A 12137-nucleotide genomic window follows, 5' to 3' on the forward strand; every position below is an offset into this window, starting at 1 on the left:
CTCCATTCTCTACCTGCCCTGCAGCGTGTATGCTATTTCTCCCTGCCCCCGGGCTCCCAAATTTAAAGATGTGGACCAAGGCCTGAGGGCACTGCAGGGGCATGGAGAGCCCTGGGGCCAACCACACACTCCAGGAAGGGGAGTGTTTGGAAATGAAGGACCAGCTCCTATGTATCAAGTTAAGAGCCAGGACAGCAGTTTGCAAACCAGAGGGGAATTCGGCAGCAGCAGAGATTCCTGGGCCCCATCTTCCATTTCTTATGTAAGAAGGGCACTTCACCACCGCCCCGGCAGGTGAGAGGTGACAGAACCACGCTGGTGGTCTTTCACCGAGCCCAGCCTTCCGCTCTCAAGGCTTTCCCGAGACCCAAAGTTTGTGGGAGAAGGGCAGGGGGCTCATGGGCAGAAAGCAGGCAAGCCCTGGGTAGGAACGCTTGGTGCTGTTCCCTTCAGCCTTCAAGACCATGTGCTCATCTTGTTCCTCAGCTCCTGACTCAGAGGCTTGAGGGTTTGCCAACTGCACTGTGGCTACAGGTGGAGGGAAGCGGACTCCTTCCTCCAGGGCCCTTTGTTTCAGGAAGAAGTTTCTTTAACCCCATATGGTCCAATAGTCGTTTGCAGGAGGCCCTTTAAGGAGGGAACAAGTCAGTTACCAGCCCTAGTAGGGTTCCTCCCCACCTTCCCAAGATGGGAGAAGCCTAGGGAGGAGGATCAGTCTTAAGCTGTGTTGCATGGCTGGCGCTGGAGTGAAAACAAAACTGGGCATCGAACATTCACTAATTAAAGACTAAAATCCAGGACACACACATGTGAAGGATTAAGAGCCCCACTTCCTTACTCCTCTGAAAAAATGGGTGGGGGATGAAATCGCCAAACCTTTCCTCTGACTCTTATCAAATCAGGAGAGGGCAGGAGAGGGTAGCTCAGGATGAGGGAATGGGGGATGGGTTATTGTAGTGGAAGGGAAAGGAAGGCAGGAATAGTTATAAATCGTCAGCTAATGAGAAATGTAAAGAGCTGACTCTTTAGGACGAAATCATGACCACAGCTGAGGATGTTTCCTTGAGGACTAACTCCTCAGGTGTTAAAACATGCAGCATCACTGGGGTGGGGAGGTCAGCAGTGCCAACCCACAGTGTGCCCTCAGCCAGGGGCTCGGGGGAGGGGAAGTTATACTGGCCACTGGCTCCAACCTGTGGTCAGTGTTGCTGCTTTCCCTGAAGATCTGGCCGAGTACCATTGCCTTTCTCTCCTAGCCCCCCTGGGGAAGAGGGACTATATTTTTACTGTACCCTAGGGGTTCTGGAAGGGAAAAATTGGGGTTAGGATTCTATGGCCTGAGAAGCCCCATCCGTAAGGGCCACAGCTGGGGAGAGGCATGGGGCAGGAGAGGGGTTGGGATTTTAGGGTGCAGCTATGCTCATGAGGTACCAGAGTCAGCATCTCACCCCTAAACTTCTCCAGTCCCGGACACAGCCTGGGACCTGGCCTTAGACTGTTGAGCAGGTGCGCCTGCCTGTTGGCTCCACCTTTGCACCTGTTGTCTTGAGGTTCGGCACAGCCCCAGGCTCTCCACCTGCTCCTGAGCCCCAGCATCTCCCTGTGACGGGTAAACTTCGTGTGCTGTGTCTCGGGTCCAGGATATGAATTGTGAGCAGGGTTCATCTATTTTAAACACAGATGTTTACAAAATAAAGAATATTTCAAGTCACAGTTGTGACTGCCTGTGTGAATCCCCGGGAGTAGATCTCACTGGGACCCTGGCAGTTCAGGGGGAGGGAGAGAGGCAGTGCTGGTAGAAGAGGTTCCAGAATCCTAAAGCAACAGCAGAAGAATGAATGGAAACAGCAAACGTCTTCCGTTTGGTGCCTTTCCTAATGCCACCTGCAGGGGAGCCCCAAGCAGGCCCCCATTGCTCGGCAGTGGGCTCCCATTGCGGAAATAAGATTGAGTAGAGTCATTGGGGACATGCTGAATATCTATGTCTGAGGGTGTCTTTAAAACCAAGAGGTGGGGGGCTTCCCTGGTGGCGCAGTGGTTGAGAATCTGCCTGCCAATGCAGGGGACACGGGTTCGAGCCCTGGTCTGGAAAGATCCCAGCTCCACATGCCGTGGAGCAACTAAGCCCGTAAGCCACAACTACTGAGCCTGCGCATCTGGAGCCTGTGCTCCGCAAAAAGAGGCCGTGATAGTGAGAGGCCCGCGCGCCGCGATGAAGAGTGGCCCCCGCTTGCCACAACTAGAGAAAGCCCTCGCACAGAAACGAAGACCCAACACAGCCAAAAATAAAAAAATTAATTAATTAATTAAAAAAAAAAAACCCAAGAGGGTTCTCAAATGCTTGGAATGTAACAGAAACAGGTCTTCCTGAAGGCATGAGGTGGGATTAAGTAATCTTTCAGAAGTTCATCCTAGCCCTGTGCTTGGATACCCCAAGGGAACAAGGCGGTCTAGAATCTTGGGGTCTGGGGACTGATGAATACTATACCCTGGGGTCCAGAGTTGATGGAAGAGGCAGAGAATGTTTGGAGGTAAAGATAAAATGAAGAAGGAAGGAGTAAAACAAGGCAGGGCAACAGTAGCCTAAGATCTTAACCTGCATTTTCCAATTTACAGAGAACTTGTAATGCTTTATCTCCTTTATCGGAACAATCAGACAATCACGTCTGTGTGAGATAAGGAAGGTGATTATCTTTATCCAAGTTCAACAGATAAGGAAACAGGTGCCTAGGGGCCCCAAGGAAGAGTGGCAGAGTCAAGGCTTAAAAGGAACAACCGGAATTGAAATCTCCAGAGGGGAAAGCTTGGCACCTCTATTTAGAAAAATCGCTACATGCAGTTCTCACTTGCAGCCAGAATTGAGAACCATCGACCTAGGCTTTCTGCCTACTAAGCCAGTGAAGTTTCCAGAACATCTACTGTCCCTGTGGAAAGCCGTGTTAGTGCATGTCCAGAGTTACAAGCTTCTGGAAAGTAGGCCAGTTTGAGGTAAATCTGGAAACAAAGAGGTATTTTAGGAGAGCTTCATCAATTGTATTCAATCGTGAAAGGTGAGAACCTGGGCGACTCAAGGTGTCCTAGGTTGCCCCTGGAGAAAAGGGATGTCGTGTACCTAAGGAAGACAGCACCTCCACTCCTCAGTTCAGCAACTTCCATGGTCTTCCTGGAGAGGGGTTCCAGAAGGGCAGCCAGTAAGAGGCATCCGGAAGCCCAGAGAGTACTAGGGAAGTGCTAGGCATGCAGGTGAATCTGGCAAGTTCATGTTAAGAGTTTAGCCCATTATCAGGGCAAAGTTCTTGACTCAGTGGCTTAGGAGGCGTTTATTTGCTTTTTCTAGCAACTCCACCCAGCCTCAGCAGGGGACACACTTCCCTCTGCATTTCCTGCCACCTCTTCTAGTGGCAAAAGATTCCATTCCCACTTAGGTAATGGAGGCTTTTTTGTAGGGAGCAGCCAGTTAAGATGTATGGATTCCCGTGTTGCTATAAACAGCCATGAACAGGCTACAGAACAGAACACCTGGGTACTTCCTGGAAAGTACTTCCTCCATCTTCTCAACAAATCAGGTTCTCAAGACCAGCTGCTCCCCAACCTGGCTTATTCTTTGTTCTAGGAGACAGTTCCCAATGGACACATACCTGTGAAAACACTCTCTAGTAAACAACTGCATTGTTATTGAAATTTCGCTCTAAAATCCCAAAGCCAGGTAAAGCCTAATTGCCAGCTTTAATGATGGAGAAATCCAGGCATTAAAAACAAAAAACAAAATAACAAGCCCTGATTTCTTGCATTGGTGGGTGTTTGGAAGAACGAAGTGAAGCATTAGGTCTTTCTAGTTTCTGTGGGCTTCCAGTGCTGTGCTCCCATGATAGCTCTTAGCAGGTCCCCCGATGTCCTGCAACACATTGCATGCTGGTGTTGAAAACATCGTGAGTGGCCTAGCTGGGTCTAGAACCATAGCAGCTTCGACTGCCTGCACACTTCCTTCTGTGGGGAATGACCAGCACAAGGCCCTCTGAGAAGCCTTTGGGACTGTCTTTGTCTGATAAGAGGTAGGGGCATCCATCCCCTCTGAGTTTACCCACCTGCACTGTGACTCCTCTCTGTTATCCCAGCCACAACCAACTGCATCCTCATGACCCTGTGGAGGTGGGGTGTGGGGTATTAGAGGAGATGGTACAGCGCGGGGGGCAAGGGCAGATGTGCTCTCCAGGACAAGTACCATCACTCACTGAGAGACTTTTCAAGACAAACACAGCTTCCCCTCTTCAGACTGGTGCAAGTGAGGCACTGAAAGCCATTATTTTAGAAAACCACACACCGTCCTCCTAATGGTCCCTTTGATTTTGTGCTTGTGGAAAGTAACAGCCAAAGAGAGAAATGTGAACAGTAACATGTATATTCCATTTGTAGTCTGAGCCAAGGGGACATGCGCCCAATCCTCTTCCTCATCCTTCAGCCCTCGGCAGACCCTGACCTCTCAGTTGCACAATTCAGAGCTCGGCACTCAGCAGGCGCTCAATAACTGTCTGTGCCAGGTGAAAACAATATGCTGGGGCAAATAGGAGTCAATCTTGCATCCGTCCCTGCCTTTTTTCCTCCCCGTCCAACCTTTGGGGCTCTGGTTTCCTGCAAGCAGTGAATTATTCATGTCTGCTCAGAGATATCACATTGGCCCTTCCTAGGTTGCCAACAGGGTGGAGCAGGGAGGTGGCTTTGTTCAGAGTCTGTAAATAGGAGGAGCGACCTTCCTGTTTGAACAGCACTTACGGGTAGGTGACTTTTTGCTAAGTCATCCTGAGGATGCTCAAAGTCCCTTTGTGAGGTCCTTCCTGGCTCCTCCTTCCTCCCACCCCTTTAACAGACCCTTAAGTGGGGCCACACTGCTCTGCCACTCACTCCGCACTCGCACCATGGCTTACGTTGCCAAGTCCTTCTACGACCTCAGTGCTATCAGCCTAGATGGGGAGAAGGTAGATTTCAATACATTCCGAGGCAGGGCAGTGCTGATTGAGAACGTGGCCTCGCTCTGAGGCACAACCACCCGGGACTTCACCCAACTCAACGAGCTGCAATGCCGCTTTCCCAGGCGCCTGGTGGTTCTGGGCTTCCCTTGCAACCAATTTGGACATCAGGTGAGACGTCCCTGGTATTGTACCCAAGGAGTTGGGTTGCTGCAGCTCCAGTGGGCTAAAGAGAGGGGGAGGACGACTATGTGTGTTGAGTGTCTTGAATCATGGGGTATGTTTTGTTAATCTAGGTCTTTAGGTGCATGCGAGTACCAGGGGGAAGTCAGTATGATTCTGTCTGTGATAGAACACCAAACGTATGGATTTTTATGGTTTCTTGTCTTCCCACTACACTCCATGAGGGCTGGTACCAGGTCTGTTTTTCTCTCCATTGTATCCTCCGTGCCTGGGTATAGAAGGCACTCATTAAATGTTTGTTGAATGAATGACTGGAGGAAATAGAAGGTCAAGAATCAAACTAGGATTGAACTGACTCAGGAGACCTTCATTTTCACTACATTTGATTCTGCTACCTAATAGCTCTGTGCCCCAGGAAGAGTCACTCAATTTTTCTGTTTTGGTTTCCTCTTCTATAAACTAGGGATAATACCACTTATCTGATAGGATTATTGTGAGGTTGTGGGGATAAGAGCTACAAAAGTAACTTGAAAAGTATAGAGTAATACGCAAATGTAAGTAGCTTTACTATTTAGATTGAAAGGTTTTGTTTGTTTGTTTAAAATCAGCCAAGTGGAGAGTGAATTTGGGGGAAGGTAAAAGGGTTTGCAAAGTGTACGTGTCTCCTCTGGGCATCACACGTGCCTCTCTGTCCCTGATTAATGGGTCAAGTTGTTATAGATCTTCAGCCCGCACACCTCAAGTTATCTTTCAGGGATTCTTATATTTTCAGTTAGGATTTTTTTTTTTTTTTTAATTTTTTGCAGTACGCTGGCCTCTCACTGTTGTGGCCTCTTCCGCTACGGAGCACAGGCTCCGGATGCGCAGGCTCAGCGTCCAAGGCTCACGGGCCCAGCCGCTCTGCGGCATGTGGGATCCTCCTGGGCCGGGGCACGAACCCGTGTCCCCTGCATCGGCAGGCGGACTCTCAACCACCGCGCCACCAGGGAAGCCCGCACTTAGGATTTAAATAGCACAAGCAGGCAGAATGTCCTCCAATTATAATCCCTTGGGTTCAATTCACAGTGGCATGAAGGCAAGGAAGAGATTATCAGAGATATAGGCAGGAAGGCTGAAATGTCATTGGCTGTGACAAACCTAGCCCAAACCATGAGTGCTCTCACTGTTCCTTCCTTGCCTCAGTTCTGTTTCTAGGCTTGGCCAGGGAAAGAGAGACAGAAAAGGTAAAACCTCTTCAGAGGGGTCTCTCTGGCCCTACAGATGCCTCCTTCCATCACTTCAGGCCAGCCAGTTGCTGGAGGGAATGCGTAACCTACCAGTAGCCAGCAGGCCTTTTGCATTAGGAGATAAGATGTCTAATAGCCATCAACTCTGGGCTCAAGATGTCATGATGGCCTGGAACTGACTGTACTAATTGGTTCTAGTAGGTCAGAGGCAGGAACTTCTTCCCCTGAGGGAGATATATGACTCTTAGACTTGGCGGATGGGGGTGGAAAATAAGGGTTTCCATGGGTCTTTGTGGGCTGTCAGGGGTGGGGAATGCTAAGTGGGGATAGGACAGTGCTGGCAGTGGGGAGGAAAGACAGGCAACAGGTTGAGATCTAAAGCATCCTAGCTGAGTACAGCAAGTGAGCGTGAGGTGCAGGAAGCTAAGTGAAAGGAACGATAATTACACATTCACAACTTTTGGTCCTTAAGCACTTATTTCCTTAACTTCCCCTTCCCTTGGCCTATTCCAGAACACTAAACCTTCAATCCTATTTAATTCATGCCTGTTGGTCATGAAGTAATTCCGTTTACAGTACGTTCATTGTTGTCTCTAACCTACTTTGCCTCTATGGCACCTGAATACTAGTCTTCCTTGGATGGGGTTTTCCTTCATCAAAGCTTCCTCCTACTTGTACTTTAGATCTAGGACAAGATGAAAGGAAGAAGCTATAAATCTCATTCTTCTAGACCTCAGTTTCACCTTTCGTTTGAGGAGCTGAGTAGGGCAGAGGCCAAGGCTAGATTCAACACTCAGAGGTAATTAGAAGAAAGATAGGCAAGGCCAGGGCAAAAGGAAAGGGAAGGTGGTGGCAGGGTGTGTGTGTGGGTGTGCATGTATGTGTGGGTGCATAAGTGGAAGGAGGGTTCTAGGCAATATGACCTGAGCCTCCTTTCCCTTTCTTTCTACTGCCCAGAACTCAAGGTTCCTTGAAGCTTCAGACAGATACCCTAAGCATTGCTCAGGGTAGATCGGAGAGAGAAGTGACAGCTCAAAAGCTCTATATCTTTCAGTACAAGAACAGCCAAGCTAGGGTCTGTGAGAACTTTCAGAAATGGCCTAGCAAACCATCAGACAATAGCTGTGAGAGGGAAAACTCCGAGTCAAGAGTAGGGCAAAGCGAATGAAGAAGGAAAGAGAGGGAACGGGGTAGGGGGGTGGGGGTGGGGAATACATAATAGAAAGAATGATCCTGGGGAGTACAGGAGGGTGACTTTGTAGATCCTTCGTAGCTCCTTCATCTCTTGCGTTTCCCAAGCTCTTTGTCTCTTTTCTCCCCCAGGAGAACTGTCAGAATGAGGAGATCCTGAACAGCCTCAAGTACGTCCGCCCTGGGGGTGGATTCCAGCCCACCTTTACCCTTATCCAGAAGTGCGATGTGAATGGTCAGAATGAGCATCCTGTCTTCACCTACCTGAAGGATAAGCTCCCCTACCCTTACGACGACCCGTTTTCCCTCATGACCGATCCCAAGTTCATCATTTGGAGCCCTGTGCACCGCTCAGATGTGTCTTGGAACTTTGAGAAGTTCCTCGTCGGGCCAGAGGGGGAGCCCTTCCGACGCTACAGCCGCACCTTCCCGACCATCAACATCGAGCCTGACATCAAGCGCCTCCTCAAAGTTGCCATATAAACACCAGCAGATCTCCTACTTCCTCCTGCCCCTGAGTGTCTTTCCTGAGCATTCAGTGTGCCCTCAGGAGACTCTGCTGGGCCCGGGCTTTCCCTTCAGATCAGTCCCCTTCATTGAAGAGCCTTGCCTTTCTGGTCTGCCTGTTTCCTTTCCTTCCCCCCAAACTTCTGGTTGGTGATTCAACCTGGGGCTCCAAGACGGATGGGCTCTGAGCCTTCACAGAATGATGGCACCTTCCTAAATCTGTATGGGAGGTGTCTGAGAAGTGTGAGGGTCCAGAGCCAGCCTTCTGGCTGAGTCCAATAAAGGGCAGGTGTGGAAACGGCCAGGCTCTCTGTGTCTCTTCCTTGACGGAGGTGGGAGGGACGGTATAAAACTGCAGGTGGGACGGAGGGGCTGGCAGCACACAAAGGCTGAGGAGAGGGAGGCTCCGATCAAGGGGACACTCCAATTACTGTCTGGAAAGCAGGCTCAGGTCACGGTCTGGGTGGCAGGCGGAGTTTCGGGAAATGTGAATTATTACTTTATGGCTCTTCTTCAGAACTGGGGAAAGGAGGTGATAAGGAGAAGAAAGGGGAAGAAAAGTGGAGGAAGCACTGGGAAGTCAGAGGATTCCAATCAGGAACATGTCACTTTCACTGTGGGTACTGGGCTAAATGTTACCTACACCTTGAGAAGTTGAACTTAGTCCACTTTAATGACAGCAAGGGCGTGGAGGGTACAGTTGCTCGGAACACAAAGAGCACTTTACCCATTTCCTGATCACCTTGTGGAGTAATGTTTGTTTTAGATCCTTTGTTAGATTGACTCTCCCTCCTTTTTAAAGTTCACATTCCACCCCTGTCTTTCTCACACTCACAAATTCACAAATGCAGGAACAAGACAGACAAGTTTAGGCATGAATGAGTGGTTTCACTTTTTTTTTTTTTTTGCGGTACGCGGGCCTCTCACAGCTGTGGCCTCTCCCGTTGCGGAGCACAGGCTCCGGACACGCAGGCTCAGCGGCCATGGCTCACGGGCCCAGCCGCCGCTCCGCAGCATGTGGGATCTTCCCGGACCGGGGCACGAACCCGTGTCCCCTGCATCGGCAGGCGGACTCCCAACCACTGCGCCACCAGGGAAGCCCCGGTTTCACTTCTTCCATGAGGGTGGGGATGTGAGAGGGCCTCCCTTCAGACAGTCATACTGTTTATAACCCGCCAACACGATAGCTGTTCTGTGAGAACAGAGTTCTGCCGAATGGCTCTGAAGGACAGTGCCCCAGATTCCTCACCTAGTATAGGCATACTCAAAAGCACCACCAAGACAAGGTCCTATCATGCTCTAGAAAAGACACCAGCTGACAGGCCACTGCCCTCTCATTTTGTCCCACAAACCTCTTCGTGGAAACTTCTCATTTTGCCCTTCTTTCTTTGATCACTAGATGGAATATTTTACTTCTCTTCACTGAAGCCCTGAAGGGACAGTTCTCCAAACTGGACACACAGCTTGAGAACCCCAATGCTGAGGGGAAAATGCTGAGGGATGTTCCCCGTAACTATTTCCCAAGCTCTTGCGTCATTTGAGAAGTAAATGTGGAATAGAGGTTAAGGGTCCCTACCGTCTGACCTTCTACTAAAGCTATGTCATCAATGGTGCTTTATTTCAAAACGGTAACCTGAGTGGTATAGTGGGAATCCCCTGGCATCCTTCTGCAGACTTTCTGCTAAATTAAGGCCATCCTTAATTTGACTCTTGAGAACTCAAGCCCTTCAAGATTCCTACTGTCAGAGCCAAGAGCTGGGGTATGGGTTTGTGGGTAGGACCAAGCATTGATTTTAGAGCAGTGACTGCAGAGACAAGCTGCTTCCCTGAAGAAATGAAATCAGAATTCACGTGGGATGCTGGCATGATTTGTTCATCATCTTTACAGTGCTACTGCCTGTCATGATGTCGAACAGCAGCGTCAGCTATCCTGGATGCTGGTATTACGGCACAGGCAGCTTAGGGCCTGATATGCCAGAACAATGTGTTGGGTCTTCCCCAGGAGGCTCAAATTGAGAGAATTATTTAGAGACTCCCAAAGGAATGGGAATTACAGTATAAGTGATTCTGCAGAGACAGTCAGAAAGGGCCTTAATGCTAGGAAGAGGGCTCCTCACTTGGTCAGGGAAATGCTGAAATTGTTTCCTTTTCTTTATTCCTCTTCTTGTTGGTCCCCTTTACATCCTCAGAAGTATCAGCTTATGGTCATAAACAGACACGGCAAAGCTTAATATAATCACCCACTTTCCTAGATAAACATAATCTTTTAATCAAATTTCCCTAGGGGCATTCAGGAAGTAAGGAGAAGTCCCATAAACAAGCTTTCCCAGAAGTGCTGAGATAATGCTACTCGATTTAGAGGAGGGACAGAGGGAATCTTTCCTCTGAGGGCTCTTACAAAAAATATGGCTTGGAATAAGTGATTTAGGGGGCCAAGATACATAGACTGAAACTGATGATTATTTCCATGACTATGTTCCCACCGTTGCATCTCCTTGGTTTAAGGAACACTGAGCCAAACCCTTATTGGTGATTTCAAATCTGGTGATTTCTTATAATCACCGTCACAACCATCATCCAAATTACCATACACTATACTCCCACACTGCACTAAGTACTTTCTATATGCTAGGTTATTTAATCCTCATACTGACCCTGAGGAATTTTCATCTCTATTTAAAGAGAAGGTAACGGAGCAAGACACTTTTCAAGGACAAAGGGCTAGTGAGGGGCAGAGTTGAAAGTTAAACCCAGGTCAGTCTGACTCCAAAGCTTCTACTATTAAGCACAACACAATAGTGCTTCCTTCCGTCTCAGAGTTTCTGCATTAAGACTGCTGAGCTGCCTGTCCGCAGCAGTGTATGACCTAATGACACTTTCACTTACATTATATCATTTGATTTTAAAACTCCGTAAAGGAGGCATGATTATGTCTGTTTTTCCACTGAAGAAACCAAGGTACTGACAGAATGACTTGCCCAATGTCCCACCATGAGAGGGGGCAAAGCTAATTTCAGACCCAGGTCTCTTGATTTCCTTTCTACCCAACCATAGCATATCTCAAATAGAGACTTGTACTACAGTCAAGAAACATACATTTTAAAACTAAGAGCCTCAAATTCAGTCAAGTAAGTTAGCTTTTCTCAGGAAACAGAAAAATGAAACCGAAAGGATTCTTGTTACACTGAAATAAAGAACAGTGAATGTATACTTATTACTGATGACTTACAAGTAACAAACCATATCTGGCTCTTCCTAGACTATATCATATGTCAATTAATTACTACTGGGAGAACCCAAGATCATTTGAGGAAGACAGAGCTATCTAAAACAACACAACAGCAAACAGGCTGAGCTTTGAACTCCAAGAGCCTAACCAGGTCGACCCCAGACCTGTACATCATGGAGCAGGCAGAGAAAGAATGAGGTGCTAGGACAAGTTCACGTTCCCCACTACACCTACAGGTGATTTCTTCTTCTTCTTGTATCTCAGAAAGGGAAGCAAAGAAGACCAATGCCTTTGCCTGGTTCCCCTTTACTTAAACAGAGAAATATAGATGCAGTAGAACTGAGTTCAAGAAGTCTTTATTCTATTAGATCCATAAAACAATTCTAGAAGATGATAAAGTATCACAAAACACAGTACAATGCTGGTTTAATAATAATGAAATATATGGACAGGCTCTTATGTTTAAAATTTTTGTAATATATTGTCTAAACCAGATAATTACACATTCTGCAAGAGATGAGGATATCAGGAGGGGCATATAAAATCATACTCTTAAGCTCCAAATGACTAAGTTGGAAGCATTAGCAAACTCCATGAAGGGACAATTCAGAAGCTATAATGGGCTTAGTGCTGCTATTTAAGGTAATGAAACATTTTCTCTGCTTTCTGGATTCATTTCACCAAACGATTTCCTCAGCAGGTCAGATATAGATTTGCAGAAAGTGGAAAGCATTTTCCAGGAATAAAACAACTGATCCTTAAGGAACAACTGCCTTAACTTTTCTGAATAATAAATCTTGGTCTGACATGCCTAGATTCCTCAGAGTACTGTCATTG

At 47.9% G+C, this 12137-nt stretch overlaps 1 protein-coding gene across 1 annotated transcript; it reads left to right on the forward strand.

Annotated features, from left to right (window-relative positions):
- The first annotated feature begins 4768 nt into the window (after window positions 1-4768).
- Window positions 4769-8369, forward strand: GPX2 (glutathione peroxidase 2). The gene is made up of 2 exons (XM_065871384.1): window positions 4769-5135; window positions 7697-8369. The coding sequence occupies exons 1-2, from the start codon at window positions 4914-4916 to the stop codon at window positions 8045-8047; spliced, it is 573 nt and encodes a 190-aa protein (XP_065727456.1). The 5' UTR covers window positions 4769-4913; the 3' UTR covers window positions 8048-8369.
- Window positions 8370-12137: the final 3768 nt, after the last annotated feature.

Source organism: Phocoena phocoena, chromosome 2, assembly GCF_963924675.1.
Source record: "Phocoena phocoena chromosome 2, mPhoPho1.1, whole genome shotgun sequence".
NCBI classification, from domain to species: Eukaryota; Metazoa; Chordata; class Mammalia; order Artiodactyla; family Phocoenidae; genus Phocoena; species Phocoena phocoena.